This window comes from Hyperolius riggenbachi, chromosome 4 (genome assembly GCF_040937935.1).
Source record: "Hyperolius riggenbachi isolate aHypRig1 chromosome 4, aHypRig1.pri, whole genome shotgun sequence".
NCBI lineage: Eukaryota > Metazoa > Chordata > Amphibia > Anura > Hyperoliidae > Hyperolius > Hyperolius riggenbachi.
In genome coordinates, this window is record NC_090649.1 from 375,638,410 (window position 1) to 375,656,335 (window position 17,926).

Sequence of the window (17,926 nt, forward strand, 5' to 3'; positions counted from 1 at the left end):
TTTGATAGCATAGTTTAGCAGAAGAATTTAAAGCGCAATGATATTTCTGGATTTTATTTCTATAGGTTGGCTCAAAAGGAAGATCAGAGAAAATTCGTACATACAACTTTCCTCAGGACCGTGTCACGGATCATCGCATTAACAAGACTATGCATAACATTGGAGGATTTTTGCTTGGCGATGATCTTTTAGATGAGATGATTCAATTGCTCGAGGATTATGCGGACTATGAATCTTTGATGGAAATTATTTCAGATTAACGTATCTGTAAATAAATTACTGGTTGTGTTGATGCTGCTTGATACAAAATAGCGTAAAATTTGCCATGTTTATCACTCATATTTCTCAAAAAATTTATTCTTGGAAGTGCAAAAAACTTGCATTATTGTGCACTATTTCAGTGCTTACATCATAAATCACACTTTATTATTTGGAGCAGGTTTGATGTAAAATAACAGCTACTTGCTACACAGAGCATACACGCCTCCCTTACTGCGCATGCCCGGCTCAGAGGAGGGGGCCAAGTCATCAGATTTTGCTTCTGCCTTGTTGTTTGCCGCTACGGTATCTGCAGTGTGTTACAGGCCGCATTTCTTGCAGTTCTAACCAGCCTGTGTCCTGCTGATCACCCAGCCTGTAAGGCTGCTTACACACCAAGACGTTACGTGCGCCTGTAACGCTCCCCCAACGCACAGCAATGTAACACAAGTGGGCTGTTCACACAGCCCACGTTGCGTTACATGTAACGCTGCACGTTCTGCGCAAAGTGCAGCATGCTACGGCGTTGGAGCGGCTATAGCCGCGTTAGACTGTTTGCACATGCGCAGTGGGGGGCGGAGAGGAGGCGGGGAGAGCCAGCTACAGTAGCCGCGCACATGGCTACTTAATATTCACTGCACTGGCGGGCGCTGATTTGCCGGCGGGACCACGTGATGCGGAGTGTCTCGCTCCGCATCACGTGGTCCCGCTGGCCAATCAGCGCCACTCTGGGAGACATTATAGGAATCGAGCCGCCTAACGCGGCTCACTCTACCGTCGGCTCTTGCAGCACCATACATTGTGTTAGGTGCACGTTATACGACCTTAACGTGGCACCTAATGCAACGTCTTGGTGTGCAAGAAGCCTAAGAGTCAGTACTCCAGCTGCATCCTCTACCTATCAATGGGCCCGGTGATAGCTCTGCTAATTTCCTGCTGTTCAAATACAAAAGTTGAAGTGACACTGAAAGGGAAAAAAAGGTACAATATAATTAATTGTATGTATAGTGTGTATTATTAATAGAACAGGGGTCTCAAACTCGCGGCCCGCGGGCCATTTGCGGCCCTCGATACAATATTTTGTGGCCCCAGAGCTTGTAGGGGCCCCCAGTGGCTACAAGAGGAAAAAAAAAAATTTCAAATCGGTCTTATAGTTTTTGAGAAAATCGATTTTAAAGTTGCAAAGGAAAAAAATACACATTTAAAAACCCGCCGACTTTAATGGTTAATAGCAAATACACCTTAAATGCTAGAAACCCTAAATTTGCAGGATATGTTAAGGAGATCATTAGGAATAAGAGGAAAATACAATTTTTCAAAAAGACCTTTATAGTTTTTGAGAAAATCGATTTTAAAGTTTCGAAGGAAAATAGTATACTTTTAAATGCGGTAAATGTAACTTTTAGTAGCAAGCCTAACGGTAGTGTAATTTTACATGTATCAAAAGAAAGAGCAATACATTTTCTGACAGTGTTTCCAGGGGGTCCATACGCAGCCGCAGCGCTTTGGCCAGGGATCGCTATACAGCCGCAATATGGCTGTATGAAGATTCCTGGCATTTTTTCCTATTTTCCCAATTTTTTTTTTTTATGTTTAGAGTGTGGGAATTTTTTTTTTTCTAAATTATGTGGGGTCCCCCCTCCTGAAACTTTTTAACCCCTTGTCCCCCATGCAGGCTGGGGTAGCTAGAATGTGGAGCTCCGACCGATTGGGGCTTCACACCCTGACTATACCAGCTGCAAAAAAGGTCCCTTAATGCCGATTTTTGTTCCAGGGTATCTGTTGGGGGGGGGGGGGGGCAGGTTTATTTTGCTCTGGGGCCCCATTGTTGCTTAAACCGGCCCTGCCTGCTGGCAAAAGAGACACGGAAGCGAACTATATTTGCCCATTTTACCTTATAGTTCGCTTCAGTGCTCCCAAGTAATCCGCCGCATCCCCGCCGCTAAACGAGGGCTGCAGACCCCCAAATCCCCCTTGCAAACATCCACGACTGCGCTGAGGGGCAGAGCTTTCAGCTGTAGCTCTGCCCCTTCTGACGTCAATCGCCGAATGGATCGCCGCCTCTCCCCCGCCCCTCTCTGTGAAGGAAGAGTGAGAGGGGTGGGCAGAGGCGGCGATCCGCCGCAATTGACGTCAGGAGGGGAAGAGCTGAAGCTGAAAGCTCTGCCCCTTTCAGGAAATGCCGGCGGATTGCCCCCCCTCCCCCCCCCCCGCCCGCTGCGATTTGGGGGCTCTGCAGCCCTCGTTTTGCGGCGGGGACACGTGAACTCCCTTATACGGCCCAGCCTCATCCTGACTTTGCCTCCTGCGGCCCCCGAGTAAATTGAGTTTGAGACCCCTGTAATAGAATACTAATAGCAAAGAAAAGTCTTTTTTATTTTTTTGTATATAATATTGCATCACTCTGTCTTATTTGCAATTGCAAACCACACACTGTATTTTAAAGCAGATCTGAGATGAAAAATTAACTAACAAGTAAATTGTCTATCTATCTTATCTAAAGTTTAGATAGTTTACATGGCAAATCTAGCTGCAAACAGCCTCAATAGTTTTATGATTATTTATTCCTGTGATACAATGAGGGCAGTCATGTTCTGTTTGTCACAGGCTGAGGGCTGGAGATGCTATCAGCTTGCCTGTGTGTAATGTGACAAATTCAGTCCCCTCTCCTCCTCCCTTCTCCACTCTGCCTCTGAAATCTCTGGCTAGTAACCTTCTCCTCCTGCCCAGACTGAGCTCCCATAAGCCCTTGCTACAGTGCCAAGGCACTCTAAAAAGCTGTGGGCGAGGCTTGTTTAGTTTATAGGGAATTAGGGTATTAAAACCAAACAAAAAAAGTATTTGGCTTGAGGAATGCCCTATAAACTATATGAAAGTAACACAATTATGCAATAAGTAAAAGTTTATCTCGGATCTACTCTAAACTATGAAACAGAGCAAAGCTAATGAACCTTTGAACTCCACTGCAGTAAAACCTGCTCTTAAGCGGTTTTTCACTTTTTTTTTGATGTATGAGTGCTTCAGAAAATAGGACTGTCTCTGTCCCTAGTTGGGTCTGGGAGCTCAGAGAAGCTCTTTTGCATAGATAACTGAAGTTTCTTAACTCTTCCTGTACTGGAGACAAGAGGAGACTTTCTTTTGCTACTAATGTGCTATTTCTTAGCTGCATTACACATACAATTCATTATACTGTATATCATAAGTTTATTTTCACTACCTTGATTAGTGGAAGGTAGAATGGTAGCCCTGTGAATGTCAGGCTCATGCTTTTGCAACATATCCAGGACTGTTTCTTTACTTTAATGCAGTCTGGCTGGGCTCCAGATAATTATGTATCACAAATATAATCATACACTTAATGGCATCATTAAAGCGAGCAGAGATAGGAATATGTGTTGCAGTGGTGTAATTACTGATCCCAAAATAAATGTAATTATTGGACTATTAATAAAATAATACACTTCCGGAAGGGATAATGTAAGTCCCTAAAATATAATTGGCTTGTACTTTTATTATGTATGAATTATCTAATTAAAAGAAAGGCTTGCCATATTTATTTCCTTTTAAGCAATACTAGTTGCCTGGCTGTCTTGCTGATCCTCTGCCTCTAATACTTTTAGCCATTGACCCTGAACAAGCATGAAGCAGGTCAGGTGTTTCTGACATTGTCAGATCTGACTGGATTAGCTGCATGCTTGTTTCTTGAGTTATTCTGACACTGTTGCAGCCAGATAGAACTACAGGGCAGCCAGGCAACTGGTATGGTTTTAAAGGAAATACATTTGGCAGCCTCCATAGTCTTCTCACTTCAGTTGCCCTTAGGCCCGGTTCACACTTGCGGTTGTTTGCCAAACGGACCGGATGACCTGACCGGATCCGGATCGGAACCGTACGGTTCTGATCCGGATCCGATCCGGATCCGGTCAGGTTGCATCAGGTGTTCATCAGGATGCGATCCGGATCCGTTTGGCAAAAGTAACGTAAAAAACAAAAAAAATGTTGGGGTCTGGGAGGTCAGCAGAAGGGGGACCTGTGGAATCAGGCCCTCTGCTGTTTAGCACTCACCTCCACCTGCGACATGCTGCCAACATCTCCGGATCCAGCTGTGCTGCTCCACTCCAAAATGCTTGCCCATGTGTCCCCATCCAATATCGCCGCAACAATCCGCATAGGAAGTGGGGTAGAACATCCGGATTTCTCAGCCAGTGTGTTGTGCGCTCTCCGGTTCCCATTGGTTTGTATTGGCCGGATGGTGCAGTCCGGCTCCGCCCCGGATACGGCTGCCGGAGGAGCCAGATCAAAAAATAGCGCATGTTGGAACGGAGTCCGGATCCGGCCCGGCTCCGGTCAGGCAGAACGGACGCATGTGAACGGACGCATAGGCTTTCATTGCTATGCCGTGCGTCCGTTCCGTCCGTTCTGCAAGCGGTGCGGCTCCGGCACGGCGATTCCGGACGGCCACCGCTAATGTGAACCGGGCCTTAACCACTTAAAGAGACACTGAAGCGAGACTAAATCTCGCTTCAGGTCTTATATATAGCAGGGGCACGTGTGCCCCTGCTAAAACGCCGCTATCCCGCGGCTTAACGGGGGTCCCTTCACCCCCAACCCACCCCCCGCAAATCTGAGTCGGAAAAAGGTCGCTGGAGCTGATCTTCCTGGAGGCAGGGCTAACGGCTGCAGCCCTGCCTCCAGTCGCGTCTATCAGACGCGCATCGCCGCCTCTCCCCCGCCCCTCTCAGTGAAGGAAGACTGAGAGGGGCGGGGGAGAGGCGGAGGTACGCGTCTGACAGACGCGCATGGGGCAGGGCTGCGGCGGTTAGCCCTGCCCCAACCAGGAAGCGCTCCCCCGCTGCTCGGAGGGGGTTTGGGGGGACAGGGACCCCCGTTAAGCCGCGCTATAGCGGCGTTTTAGCAGGGGCACGCATGCCCCTGCTAGCTATGAGGTCTGAAGCGAGATCTATTCTCACTTCAGACTCTCTTTAAGGACTGCAGTCATAAAACCCCTTAAGGACCAGAGCCTTTTTTTCCATTCGGACCACTGCAGCTTTCACGGTTTATTGCTCAGTCATACAACCTACCACCTAAATGAATTCTACCTCCTTTTCTTGTCACTAATACAGCTTTCTTTCGGTGCTATTTGATTGTTGCTGCGAGTTTTAGTTTTTATTATATTCATCAAAAAAGACATGAATTTTGTCAAAAAAATGACTTTTTTAACTTTCTGTGCTGACATTTTTCAAATAAAGTAAAATTTCCTATACATTTGAGCGCGAAAGTTATTCTGCTACATGTCTTTGATAAAAAAAAACCCATTCAGTGTATATTTATTGGATTGGGTAAAAGTTATAGCGTTTACAAACTATGGTGCCAAAAGTGAATTTTCCCATTTTCAAGCATCTCTGACTTTTCTGCGCACCTGTCAGGTTTCATGAGGGGCTAAAATTCCAGGATAGTACAAATCCCCCCCAAATGACCCCATTTTGGAAAGAAGACATCCCAAAGTATTCAGTGAGAGGCATGGTGAGTTCATAGAAGATTTTATTTTTTGTCACAAGTTAGCGGAAAATGACACTTTGTAACAAAAAAAAAAAAAAAAAAAAACGTTTCCATTTCTTCTAACTTGCGACAAAAAAAAATGAAATCTGCCACGGACTCACTATGCTACTCTCTGAATACCTTGAAGTGTCTACTTTCCAAAATGGGGTCATTTGTGGGGTGTGTTCACTGTCCTGGCATTTTGGGGGGTGCCTAATTGTAAGCACCCCTGTAAAGCCTAAAGATGCTCATTGGACTTTGGGCCCCTTAGCGCAGTTAGGCTGCAAAAAAGTGCCACACATGTGGTATTGCCGTACTCAGGAGAAGTAGTATAATGTGTTTTGGGGTGTATTTTTACACATACCCATGCTGGGTGGGAGAAATATCTCCGTAAATGACAATTGTTTTCTTTTTTTAACACACAATTGTCAATTTATAGAGATATTTCTCCCACTCAGCATGGGTATGTGGAAAAATACACCCCAAAACACATTATACTACTTCTCCTGAGTACGGCGATACCACATGTGTGGCACTTTTTTGCACCCTAACTGCGCTAAGGGGCCCAAAGTCCAATGAGTACCTTTAGGATTTCACAGGTCATTTTGAGAAATTTCGTTTCAAGACTGCTCCTCACGGTTTAGGGCCCCTAAAATGCCAGGACAGTATAGGAATCCCACAAATTACCCCATTTTAGAAAGAAGACACCCCAAGGTATTCCATTAGGAGGATGGTGAGTTCATAGAAGATTTTTTTTTTTTGTCACAAGTTAGCTGAAATTGATTTTAATTGTTTTTTTTCACAAAGTGTCATTTTCTGCTAACTTGTGACAAAAATAAAATCTTCTATGAACTCACCATACTCCTAACGGAATACCTTGGGGTGTCTTCTTTCTAAAATGGGGTCATTTGTGGGGTTCCTATACTGCCCTGGCATTTTAGGGGCCCTAAACCGTGAGGAGTAGTCTTGAAACCAAATGTCGCAAAATGACCTGTGAAATCCTAAAGGTACTCATTGGACTTTGGGCCCCTTAGCGCACTTAGGGTGCAAGAAAGTGCCACACATGTGGTACCGCCGTACTCAGGAGAAGTAGTATAATGTGTTTTGGGGTGTATTTTTACACATACAGATGCTAGGTGGGAGAAATATCTCTGTAAATGACAATTATTTGATTTTTTTTACACACAATTGTCCATTTACAGAGAGATTTCTCCCACCCAGCATGGGTATGTATAAAAATACACCTCAAAACACATTATACTACTTCTTCTGAGTACGGCGATACCACATGTGTGACACTTTTTTGCAACCTAGGTGCGCTAAGGGGCCTAACGTCCTATTCACAGGTCATTTTGAGGCATTTGGATTCTAGACTACTCCTCACGGTTTAGGGCCCCTAAAATGCCAGGGCAGTATAGGAACCCCACAAGTGACCCCATTTTAGAATGAAGACACCCCAAGGTATTCCGTTAGGGGTATGGTGAGTTCATAGAAGATTTTTTTTTTTGTCACAAGTTAGCGGAAAATGACACTTTGTGAAAAAAAAAACAATACATATCAATTTCCGCTAACTTGTGACAAAAAATAAAATCTTCTATGAACTCACCATACTCCTAACGGAATACCTTGGGGTGTCTTCTTTCTAGAATGGGGTCATTTGTGGGGTTCCAATACTGCCCTGGCATTTTAGGGGCCCTAAACCGTGAGTAGTCGTCTTGAACCCAAATGTCTCAAAATGGCCTGTGAAATCCTAAAGGTACTTTGGGCCCCTTAGCACAGTTAGGCTGCAAAAAAGTGTCACACATGTGGTATCGCCGTACTCAGAAGAAGTAGTATAATGTGTTTTGTGGTGTATTTTTACATATAACCATGCTGGGTGGGAGAAATATCTCTGTAAATGACACATTTTTGATTTTTTTTACACACAATTGTCCATTTACAGAGAGATTTCTCCCACCCAGCATGGGTATGTGTAAAAATACACCACAAAACACATTATACTACTTCTCCTGAGTATGGCGATACTACATGTGTGACACTTTTTTGCAGCCTAGGTGCGCTAAGGGGCCCAACGTCCTATTCACAGGTCATTTTGAGGCATTTGTTTTCTAGACTACTCCCCACGGTTTAGGGCCCCTAAAATGCCAGGGCAGTATAGGAACCCCACAAGTGACCCCATTTTAGAAAGACGACACCCCAAGGTATTCCGTTAGGGGTATGGTGAGTTCATAGAAGATTTTATTTTTTGTCACAAGTTAGTGAAAAATGACACTTTGTGAAAAAAACAATAAAAATCCAATTTCCGCTAACTTTTGACAAAAAATAAAATCTTCTATGAACTCATCATACACCTAACAGAATACCTTGGGGTGTCTTCTTTCTAAAATGGGGTCACTTGTGGGGTTCCTATACTGCCCTGGCATTTTACGGGCCCAAAACTGTGAGTAGTCTGGAAACCAAATTTCTCAAAATGACTGTTCAGGGGTATAAGCATCTGCAAATTTTGATGACAGGTGGTCTATGAGAGGGCAAATTTTGTGGAAACGGTCATAAGCAGGGTGGCCTCTTAGATGACAGGATGTATTGGGCCTGATCTGATGGATAGGAGTGCTAGGGGGGTGACAGGAGGTGATTGATGGGTGTCTCAGGGGGCGGTTAGAGGGGAAAATAGATGCAATCCATGCACTGGGGAGGTGATCGGAAGGGGGTCTGAGGGTTTGGCCGAGTGATCAGGAGCCCACACGGGGCAAATTAGGGCCTGATCTGATGGGTAGGTGTGCTAGGGGGTGACAGGAGGTGATTTATGGGTGTCTCAAGGTGTGATTAGAGGGGGGAAATAGATGCAAGCAATGCACTAGCGAGGTGATCAGGGCTGGGGTCTGAGGGCGTTCTGAGGTGTGGGCGGGTGATTGGGTGCCCGCAAGGGGCAGATTAGGGTCTAATCTGATGGGTAACAGTGACAGGTGGTGATAGGGGGTGATTGATGGGTAATTAGTGGGTGTTTAGAGGAGAGAAGAGATGTAAACACTGCACTTGGGAGGTGATCTGATGTCGGATCTGCGGGCGATCTATTGGTGTGGGTGGGTGATCAGATTGCCCGCAAGGGGCAGGTTAGGGGCTGATTGATGGGTGGCAGTGACAGGGGGTGATTGATGGGTGGCAGTGACAGGGGGTGATTGACAGGTGATCAGTGGGTTATTACAGGGAAGAACGGATGTAAATAATGCACTGGCGAATCGATAAGGGGGGGGGTTGAGGGCAATCTGAGTGTGTGGGCGGGCGATTGGGTGCCCGCAAGGGTCTAATCTGATGGGTAACAGTGACAGGTGGTGATAGGGGGTGATTGATGGGTAATTAGTGGGTGTTTAGAGGAGAGAATAGATGTAAACGATGGATTTGGGAGGTGATCTGATGTCGGATCTGCGGGCGATCTATTGGTGTGGGTGGGTGATCAGATTGCCCGCAAGGGGCAGGTTAGGGGCTGATTGATGGGTGGCAGTGACAGGGGGTGATTGACGGGTGATTGACAGGTGATTGACAGGTGATTGACAGTTGATCAGGGGGGATAGATGCATACAGTACACAGGAGGGGGGGGGTCTGGGGAGAATCTGAGGGGTGGAGGGTGATCAGGAGGGAGCAGGGGGCAGTTTAGGGACTAAAAAAAAAAAATAGCGTTGACAGATAGTGACAGGGAGTGATTGATGGGTGATTAGGGGGGTGATTGTGTGCAAATGGTGGTCTGGGGGGTGGGCAGGGGGGGGTCTGAGGGGTACTGTGGGCGATCAGGGGGCAGGGGGGGGCAGATCAGTGTGTTTGGGTGCAGACTAGGGTGGCTGCAGCCTGCCCTGGTGGTCCCTCGGACACTGGGACCACCAGGGCAGGAGGCAGCCTGTATAATACACTTTGTATACATTACAAAGTGTATTATACACTTTGTAGCGGCGATCGCGGGGTTAACAACCCGCCGGTGCTTCCGATTGGCTGGCGGGTTGACGTCGCGGGTGGGCGGAGCCTATTGTCGGTGGATGCGCGCGCATCCCAGCGCGCGATCCCCGGCCAGAGAGTGCCCCAGGACCTGACGCCAATCTGCGTTACGTGGTCCTGGGGCTGCCACTTTGCCGCCGCCAATATGAAGTAGGCGGTCGGCAAGTGGTTAAAGGACAACTGTAGTGTGAAGAATATGGAGGCTGACAAATGTATTTCCTTTAAAACAATACCAGTTGCCTTTTTCTGACATGGTAGCATTTTCTGACAATGAAGTGTCACTTTTTGCAACCAAAGCCTCATGAAGCAGGCTTTCTGACAAGTCTGAGTGACCGCTGCCACTCAGATTTATTATACACTGCTCTTTAGCAGGTACACAGAGGTGAGCCCACCCCATCCATGTTCCTGACCTATTGGAACAATTTTGGCAGGCCGCCAGATTTTGTCAAGAACATTATGCTTTGATATGGAGACCCTGGCTCTAAAGGACAACTGACGTGAAAGGGATATGAAGGCTGCCATATTTTATTTCCTTTTAAGCAATACCAGTTGCGTGGCTGTCCTGCTGATCCTCTGCCTCTAATACTTATAGCCATATACCCTGAACAAGCATGCAGCAGATCAGGCGTTTCTGGCATTATTGTCAGATCTGACAAGATTAAATGCATGCTTGTTTTTGGTGGTTTTCAGACAATACTGCAGCCAAATAGATCAGCAGGGCTGTTTAAAAGGACATAAATATGGCAGCTTCCATATTCTTCCCACTTCAGTTGTCCTTTAATAACATTTTGTAATAGGGCATGATGAATCAATAGATTGTCAGTACAGCAAAAGTCTGGATTAGAGTAGAAGAAATAAAAAGCCTCGAATCCCGGATGCAATTCTCTTCAAGAGTCCAATAATTCCAAAGATACAAATAATGCTTTACATTTTGCAGACAGTGCTACATCTTTACTAACTGTTTGGTTAGAGGTGGTCATTGGTATCACCCGCTAAGATAAGAGTACTCTCACCATGGTGTTCAATTAGTATCTGTGCTTTCTGAACATTTTATGCGTTTAACTAAAGAAATCATTATTTTTATAACCTAAAAACATGACTATGGCCTGGCTTTTGTAAGCGCTTGTGGTTTGGTAATGTAATGCTATGCGTGTGATTTCACTAGAGGGATATGATTTTTAAGAAATCCCCCATAGCATTAGCAAGAGCTTAATAAATCACAAGCGCTTAGAAAAGCACGGCTAGCGGGTCCCAGGACTAATGGATTGCCTGCCTCAAGTTTAAATATTCCATGTGTCTAATATAAGTACCCACAGGGATACATGTAATGCATATTGAGAATGTAAGGTGCAATTGTAAAGGATAGTACCATTTGAAGATTGCCTTGCTTGAGGAAGTTTCGATACACTCGGAGCAAAAATAAAAAATTAAATTTGCTATATGTTGCCTTATCCCTTACTCCCTCCATGCTGCTTGTATTCAGGGTCACTACTATTCCCTGGAGCTTGTGCATGACCCCTTCAGAATTGCTTTTTCACCACTTTATGAACATCCAGAACAAGCAACAGGCGTAATGTCAGACGTTAGGGCAGGAGCACACTAGGCAGAATCGCATATCCATAGCACATAGTGGAAACCGCATATACGCTACTGCCCAGTGTGTTCTTACCCTAAGGGACCCTGCACACCACACTCATTTTATTTTTAACTTGCAGGGAAAAAACATACCTGGGGAGGGTTCCTCCAGAGGCTTCCCCAATCTTCCTACATCAAGCCTTTCAAGGAAGGACAAGGACTCCCGAAGTGCGGCTGCACTGCCCCTAGGCAATGGCATGGACCCACTAAGGCTTCAGCGGAAATAGCCAAGCCCGATCAGGTCCGTGCTACTGGTCAGGCGCAGACAGTTCTCACATGCACAGTACAGTAGTGGACATGATCAGGCTCAACTGTTTCCGTCAAAGCCCGAGCGGGTCTGTACTACTGCGCAAGTCAGCAGAGTTGTGAAGTGGCTGGCCATAGAAAGGCATGGTGGAGGTAGACAGAGGCTTCCCTCTCCCAAGAGTACCCATTTGGGGCACTATTTTCCCTTCAGGTTTCCTTTCAAATAAAATTGCTAGCTAAGAGACGTATGTCCTGATTCCATCAGTGTAATGTAGGAAGGTGTTCTTAAGCATAAAAATGGTGGCAAACAAAAGCATGGAGCTGGTGTTTATTTATACCAATTTCCACTAGATTATCCCAGTGTTAGGATGCTGTCCTGCTTCCTCTTGTGCCCTTCTGAAGCATCCAGTTGTTGCTCCGTTTTTGTAAAATCACAATGGGCATCAATGTCTCTCATCTGCTATGGTACCCATTCAGGCTAACCAGCAGCAGCCTGAGCTGTCACTTAATGCCAGCAGGCAATTGGGACATAGGTGTGTGAAGGAGATGAAAGCACTGAAACTGAATGCAGTCACATCAGTCAGAAGGTAAGGGAGAGATAAGCTTGGAGGGGGCTGGAGGAAGTCCCAGGTATGTATAATTTTTTCTCGTTCACAATCTCAGGTTCCCTTTAAAGGATATATGAGCTAAAAAAAAATCTGTGGACTTACTCACCTAGGGCTTCCTCCAGCCCTTAGAAGCCTCTGTGTCCCTTGCCACAGTTCCGCCATCTGCCACCCTTTCCGGGGTCCCCTCCATAGCAGTCGGCATCTTCTGCGCGTGTGCCGCTCGCACTCAGGCTCCTGTGGGTGGGGGCATTCTGCAAAGGCGTGCTCAATCCTCTGACCTGACAGCTACGGAGGGGACCCCAGAAAAGCACCAGATGGCAGAACTGCATCAAGGGACACAGAGGCTTCTAGAGGTTGGCGGAGGCCCCAGGTAAGTAAATCAGTAGTTTTTTTGGTTTTTTTTAGCTCATGTATTCTTTAATATAGCAGTGATCTGACAGGATGAAACATTTAAATTGATCGCAGTGGGGACCATTTGACGGCTATAGCGTTACAGTGCATCACTGGTGCAGTTGATTTCCAATAGAGTCCTTGCTGAAATCTGTTGAAATATATTGTGCTGTGTGTGGTAGGGATCAATCTCTTTCTGATCAGATTCTAGATGGAGGATCATTTGTTTTGCCACAGCGGGTGCCAATCTCTAAGCCGTAAGGCCCCTTTTACACGTAATCAGTTGCTCTCAGTTAAAACTGAAAGAAAACTGATTTTCAAAGTAATGCCCATGTTTTCCTATGGCACAGTTCCCACTATACGCATTTAAACTGAAAATGTTTCCACAATGCACTGCTATGGAAAAAAACGTGTACCAACGCATTAAGTGTAAAGGGGCTCTAAGTTCACAGTGGGGCGTGGCAAAGCGATGTAACGGAGGCATTTTAACCCCCTTGGCGGTATGAAACATTCCGCCAGGGGGCAGCGCAGCAGTTTTTTTTAATTTTTTTTTTTAAAATCATGTAGCGAGCCCAGGGCTCGCTACATGATAGCCGCTGCTCAGCGGCATCCCCCCGCCCGCTTCGATCGCCTTAGGCGATCTCCGATCAGGAAATCCCGTTCAAAGAACGTCATTGGGACTCCAGATCCACCCCTCGGCACTGCCTGGCACTGATTGGCCAGGCAGCGCACGGGGTCTGGGGGGGGGGGGGCGCGCGCCGCAACGAATAGCGGCGATCAGGCGCGCGGCGGCGGCGATCGGGGTGCTGGCGCAGCTAGCAAAGTGCTAGCTGCGTCCAGCAAAAAAAAAATTATTTAAATCGGCACAGCAGGGCCTGAGCGGCACCCTCCGGCGGCTTACCCCGTGTCACACACGGGGTTACCGCTAAGGAGGTTAAAGAAAATCTGTAATGAAAAAACTCCCCTGGGGGTACTCACCTCGGGTGTTGGAAGCCTCCGGATCCTATTGGGGCTTCTCCCGTCCTCCTCGGTCTTACGGCGGAAAATCCTCCTGGAGCGGCGGCGATATAAATATTTACCTCCTTGGCTCTAGCGCAGGCGCAGTATCCGCTCTTCCCACGGAGATAGGAGGAAATAGCTGATCTCCGTTAGGCCGCTCTACTGCGCAGGCGCAAGTCTCCTGCGCCAGCGCAGTAGAGCTGACCCGACGGAGATCGGCTATTTACGCATATCTCTGTCAGAAGAGCCGCAACAGCACCCCCGCTGGAGCCAGAAAAGGTAAAAATTGCACAGGCCGACAAATTGTCGCCTGTGCGTTCCGTGGGCTGCAGCGAGATCGCCGTGGGACACAGGAGGACGGGGGAAGCCTCAATAGAGTCCAGAGGCTTCCCCCTACTGAGGTGAGTACCCCCCAGGGGAACTTTTTTTCAGTACAGCATAAACCGCATAAAAGCGCACTGCAGTTATAAGACGTTGCATTTTTTTGTAATGTGACCCAACAGACTATTACAGCATTCCAATACAGAGCATTACCAGATAACGTGCACCATTAGCAGCAGTGAAGCATACTTTTCATTGTATGTGATGAAACGCTTGCATAGCATGCAGCGTGACTTTTCCCCTTTGCTGTGTTGCGTTCCTGTTTTTTCAGGTAACACAACCCAGCTCTCACTGTAAATCTAGATTGAGGCCTGTGATTCTGATTGCTATCGTATTACAAAACGCTAAGTACTCACTCAGCTGATGGAAACTGTGCAAGGATGTTTTTATCAGACTGGGTTCACATATGACATAGCGTGAAAACCCAGCGGTTTCCACAGGTGCGTTTGCATTAGTATAATGCGTTTAATACGTTTTGCTGTTCGCCGTTGCGATCTTGCTGCATTTGCCTGTCGCCAATGCATTTCTATACGTTTTCATGCGTTTGGCCTGTGTTTTAATGAGTTTGTGGTTTGCTAATGGAAAACACATGCATTTTGTGTGCGTTTTTTAAATCTGCAAATTACTAGGAAAACAACAGGAAGCAAAAAGACGGAACTTTTTAAAAACACAGTAAAAAAAAAAACGCATGAAAAACGCAATGCATATGCGTCACCATAGACTTTCATTATAAGCGGTTTGGCAGCCAGCCTGCATATTATGCAACACTACCAGCGTCTGCAGAACGTTACTGTAAATCGCAAGTTCAACGCTGGTACTTTTGCATCTCATAGACTAACATTGCTGCATAAAACGCAGCGTTTCCCACTCCGCAATCGTTTCTGCCATGTGTGCACCCGGCCTCGGGGATTTGTTTTTGATTATTTTTCCTGATCCCAATTGATTGCTGCATTTTTCCTGTACTTATTTATTTAAGTATTTATATAGCGCCGACATCATGCAGCGCTGTACAGAGTATATTGTCTTGTCACTAACTGTCCCTCAGAGGGGCTTACAATCTAGTCCCTACCATAGTCATATGTATGTATCGTGTAGTGCATGTATGGTCTAGGGCCAATTTTTTTGGGGGAAGCCAATTAACTTAACTTATCTGTATGTTTTTGGGATGTGGGAGGAAACCGGAGTGCCCGGAGGAAACCCATGCAGACACGGGGAGAACCTACAAACTCCTTGCAGATGTTGACCTGGCTGGGATTCAAACCAGGGACCCAGCGCTTTCAAGGTTAGAGTGCTAACCACTATGCCACCGTGGTTGAGCTCCTACCCAAAGTATAGGTGTGCAGGAAAATTGCAGAACAATTTTACCACTACATGATTTTTTTAATGATTCAAAATATAAACGCCCTTCCCCCCCCCTTTTTTTTTTCCCGTCAGAAACCACAAACGCTCTGAAATTGCACCATACACCTGTCCGAATAGTGGTAGTGGAAATAGAAATAACTGCAACTGTGTTTCTTAAAGAGACTCCGTAACAAAAATTGCATCCTGTTTTTTATCATCCTACAAGTTCCAAAAGCTATTCTAATGTGTTCTGGCTTACTGCAGCACTTTCTGCTATCACAGTCTCTGTAATAAATCAATGTATCTTTCCCTTGTCAGACTTGTCAGCCTGTGTCTGGAAGGCTGCCAAGTTCTTCAGTGTTGTGGTTCTGCTATGAACTCCCCCTTCCAGGCCCCTCTATGCACACTGCCTGTGTATTATTTAGATTAGAGCAGCTTCTCTCTTCTCTCTTATCTTTTACAAGCTGGATAAATCGTCCTCTGAGCTGGCTGGGCTTTCACATACTGAAGAATTACAGACAAGGGCAAAGCTGTTTGCAGGAGAAAAAAGAGCAGCCTGAAACTTCAGTGCATGAGAACTGCAGGGAGAAAGAAACACACAAATGATCTCTTGAGATTCAAAAGGAAGGCTGTATACAGCCTGCTTGTGTATGGATGTATTTTCTATGTGTGGACATACTGTACATCAACCTACTTCTTGTTTTGGTGGCCATTTTGTTTGTTTATAAACAAACTTTTTAAAACTGTTTTTAACCACTTTTAATGCGGCGAGGAGCGGCGAAATTGTGACAGAGGGTAATAGGAGATGTCCCCTAGCGCAGAGGTTCCCAGCCTGGGGGCCGCGGCCCCCTGGGGGTCCGTGGGCAAATTTCTGGGGGGCCGCGGCGGATCTGGCCTTTCTTCCTCTCCCCCCCGCGGCTGCCGTTTCTGTTACCTTAAGAGCGGCGGCCGCTTCCTCCCTTATATTCCCCATAGCCCCTCTCCTATCTCGTATTACAGCAGCGCTTCCTGTGTGGCTGCTGTAAGGAGGGAAGGGGGCGGGGCAGCGGTTCCCATGGTAATGGCGATGGCCGCTACAGGAAGCCGCTGCCCTGTTTCCTTCCCTTCTTTATAGCAGCCGCGCAGGAAGCGCTGCTGGATTACGAGATGGCGATGCTGCAACCGAGGAGAGAAGCACCTGGGGGAATATAAGGAAGGAAGCGACCGCCCGCTCATAAGGTAACAGGGGGGGGGGGGGGAGAGGGCACCTATCCTAGCTACACTGGGGCTACTATACTGGGGTAACTACTGGCTACACTGGGGCAGCTATACTGGGCTAACTGTACTTGCTATACTGGGCTAACTGTACTTGCTATACTGGGCTAACTATACTTGATATACTGTGGTAACTACTGGCTATACTGGGCTAACTGTACTTGCTATACTGGGGTAACTGTACTTGCTATACTGGGCTAACTGTACTTGCTATACTGGGCTAACTATACTTGCTATACTGTGGTAACTGTACTTGCTATACTGGGCTAACTGTACTAGCTATACTGGGCTAACTGTACTAGCTATACTGGGCTAACTGTACTTGCTATACTGGGCTAACTGTACTTGCTATACTGGGCTAACTGTACTTGCTACACTGGGCTAACTATACTTGCTATACTGTGGTAACTGTACTAGCTATACTGGGCTAACTATACTTGCTATACTGGGCTAACTGTACTGGCTAACTGGGCTAACTGTACTTGCTATACTGGGCTAACTGTACTTGCTATACTGTGGTAACTGCTGCTGCCACTAGCCACGCCCCTCCCCCCCCCCCACCAGGGGGGCCCCGGAGAAAATTTTGGGCGGGACAGTGGGCCCCGGGCTCAAAAAGGTTGGGGACCCCTGCCCTAACGCACTGGTATGTTTACTTTTGTGCGATTTTAACAATACAGATTCTCTTTAATGGAAAAGAGCCCAAAGTATATGGCTAGCATAGACCACATAGCTTAAAGGGGAACTGATGTAAGAGGTATAGAGGAGGCTGCCATATTTATTTCCTTTTAATCAATACCAGTTGCCTGGCAGCCCTGCTGGTCTATTTCTCTGCAGTAGTATCTGAATAACACCAGAAACAAGCATGCAGCTAGTCTTGTCAGATCTGACTTTAAAGTCTGAAACACCAGATCTGCTGCATGCTTGTTCAGGGGCTATGGCTAATAGTAATAGAGGCAAAAGATCTGCAGGGCTGCCAGGCAACTGGTATTGCTTAAAAGGAAATAAACATGGCAGCCTCCATATACCTCTCTCTTCAGTTGTCCTTTAAGCCACATCCCTGCCACACCCCTGATCATGCCCCTGACACACCCCTATTTCCGCATATTATAAAGATTTCATAAGAAACATATGTTTTACAATTAAAAAAAAACAAAAAAAAAAAACACTGGTCCTTTCTATCCTGGTTTGTACTTCTCCTTCATATTAACATGGCTGGGAATAATGTTTAGAGCCAAACACACACATTTTTTAGTAGAGAAATTATATATATATTTTATTTTTTTACACAGAA

General features: G+C 46.3%; 1 protein-coding gene across 1 annotated transcript in view; it reads left to right on the forward strand.

Annotated features, from left to right (window-relative positions):
* Window positions 1-292, forward strand: part of MTRF1L (mitochondrial translation release factor 1 like) — a 38,613-nt gene extending 38,321 nt beyond the window's left edge. Inside the window, exon 7 of the mRNA XM_068279561.1 lies at window positions 66-292. Coding sequence (XP_068135662.1) covers window positions 66-260 — 195 coding nt within the window. The 3' untranslated portion in view covers window positions 261-292. The remainder of the gene's footprint in view (window positions 1-65) is intronic.
* The last annotated feature ends 17,634 nt before the right edge of the window (window positions 293-17,926 follow it).